General features: G+C 40.8%; 1 protein-coding gene across 1 annotated transcript in view; it reads left to right on the forward strand.

Moving 5' to 3' along the window:
• LOC103399890 (1-phosphatidylinositol 4,5-bisphosphate phosphodiesterase gamma-1-like) overlaps positions 1–1,273 on the forward strand; it is a 784,699-nt gene that overhangs the window by 777,896 nt on the left and 5,530 nt on the right. The window contains 4 exon segments of the mRNA XM_008338531.3: positions 1–123; positions 248–325; positions 919–1,022; positions 1,099–1,206. The exon segment at positions 1–123 is cut by the window's left edge and continues 10 nt beyond it. Coding sequence (XP_008336753.2) covers positions 1–123; positions 248–325; positions 919–1,022; positions 1,099–1,206 — 413 coding nt within the window.

Raw genomic sequence — 1,273 nt, forward strand, 5'->3', positions numbered from 1 at the left:
AGCTCAGCAGAGTTCGAGAGTCTGGTGGATCTGGTCAGTTATTATGAGAAACATCCTCTGTACCGGAAGATGAGGCTTCGGTACCCCATCAACGAAGACACTCTGGACCGGATGGGCACTGCGGTCAGTCATGGATACAAGAAAAGAAAAAACATTAAAGTTTTAAAAACATTTACTTTCATTTGAAAATGACTTACAGCGAATCCCTCTGTTTAATTCAGTTTAATTATTCTATTCTTTTTGTCAGGAGCTGGACTACGGAGCACTGTATGAAGTCCGCACTCCTCATTTCTATGTAGAGGCTAACAAGATGCCCATGGCACGGGTGAGTGAAAACCACACCTGTACAGTAGGTGCATGACATGAATCATTTCCATAAAATTTAATTTAACTTAGCAATAAAAAATACAATCACATTTTAGATTGTTTTTTTTCTCCTTGGTAACACATTTAAAACATCAATAAAATCTCAAATAAAGCTGTAGTACTAACATTGGCTCCCTCTCGTGTCGGGTCCTGAACATAATAGCAGAGGAGATACTTTGCTGAAATATTTACGAGTTTACAGGTACAGAATTCCTTCGTACATTTGCATTGTACCTTAATCAAAACAGCTTCATTGGAGAGACAGCGTCTATACTACCTAATACCACTGGGTGGCAGCACTGCTCAATATTTGGGATGCTCTTTTAAACGCCAAAATTAAATTATATATATACTGTATATACATGTAAAATGCATTCCTATACGAGGTTTAATAAAGAATAATTCCAATTTCGTTTTTTAATGAAACGTTAAAGTATATGAAAAAATTATGTACAGAGATCATTTTTTCACTGGCCGTACCTGAACTACAGAGTCTGTAACCACAGAGTTTTGGATCCGCACTCACTGCTCTTTGCTGCTGCTGTTTTTCAGTGCACAGTCAAAGCTCTGTATGACTATCGGGCTCAGAGGGAAGACGAACTGTGTTTCCCCAAACAGGCGCTCATCCTTAACGTGGACAAGCAGGAGGGCGGCTGGTGAGTGAGAGTCTGATCACATGACTGTCTGAGGATTAACTGACACATTCCAATTTAACTGCTGGTTCATTGCCAGGTGGCGAGGAGACTACGGTGGGAAGAAGCAGCTGTGGTTTCCTGCAAATTACGTGGAGGAAGTTCCCAGTTCTCCCACCAGGGAGCTGGATGAAGTGGTGGGTGAGAGTCAGACCAGTGTCTGATGTTTGTGCAAAGCATGACTTCACTTTGGATAATTACGAGGTTCTTTTCAT

Source organism: Cynoglossus semilaevis, chromosome 2 (assembly GCF_000523025.1).
Source record: "Cynoglossus semilaevis isolate Cse_v1.0 chromosome 2, Cse_v1.0, whole genome shotgun sequence".
NCBI lineage: Eukaryota > Metazoa > Chordata > Actinopteri > Pleuronectiformes > Cynoglossidae > Cynoglossus > Cynoglossus semilaevis.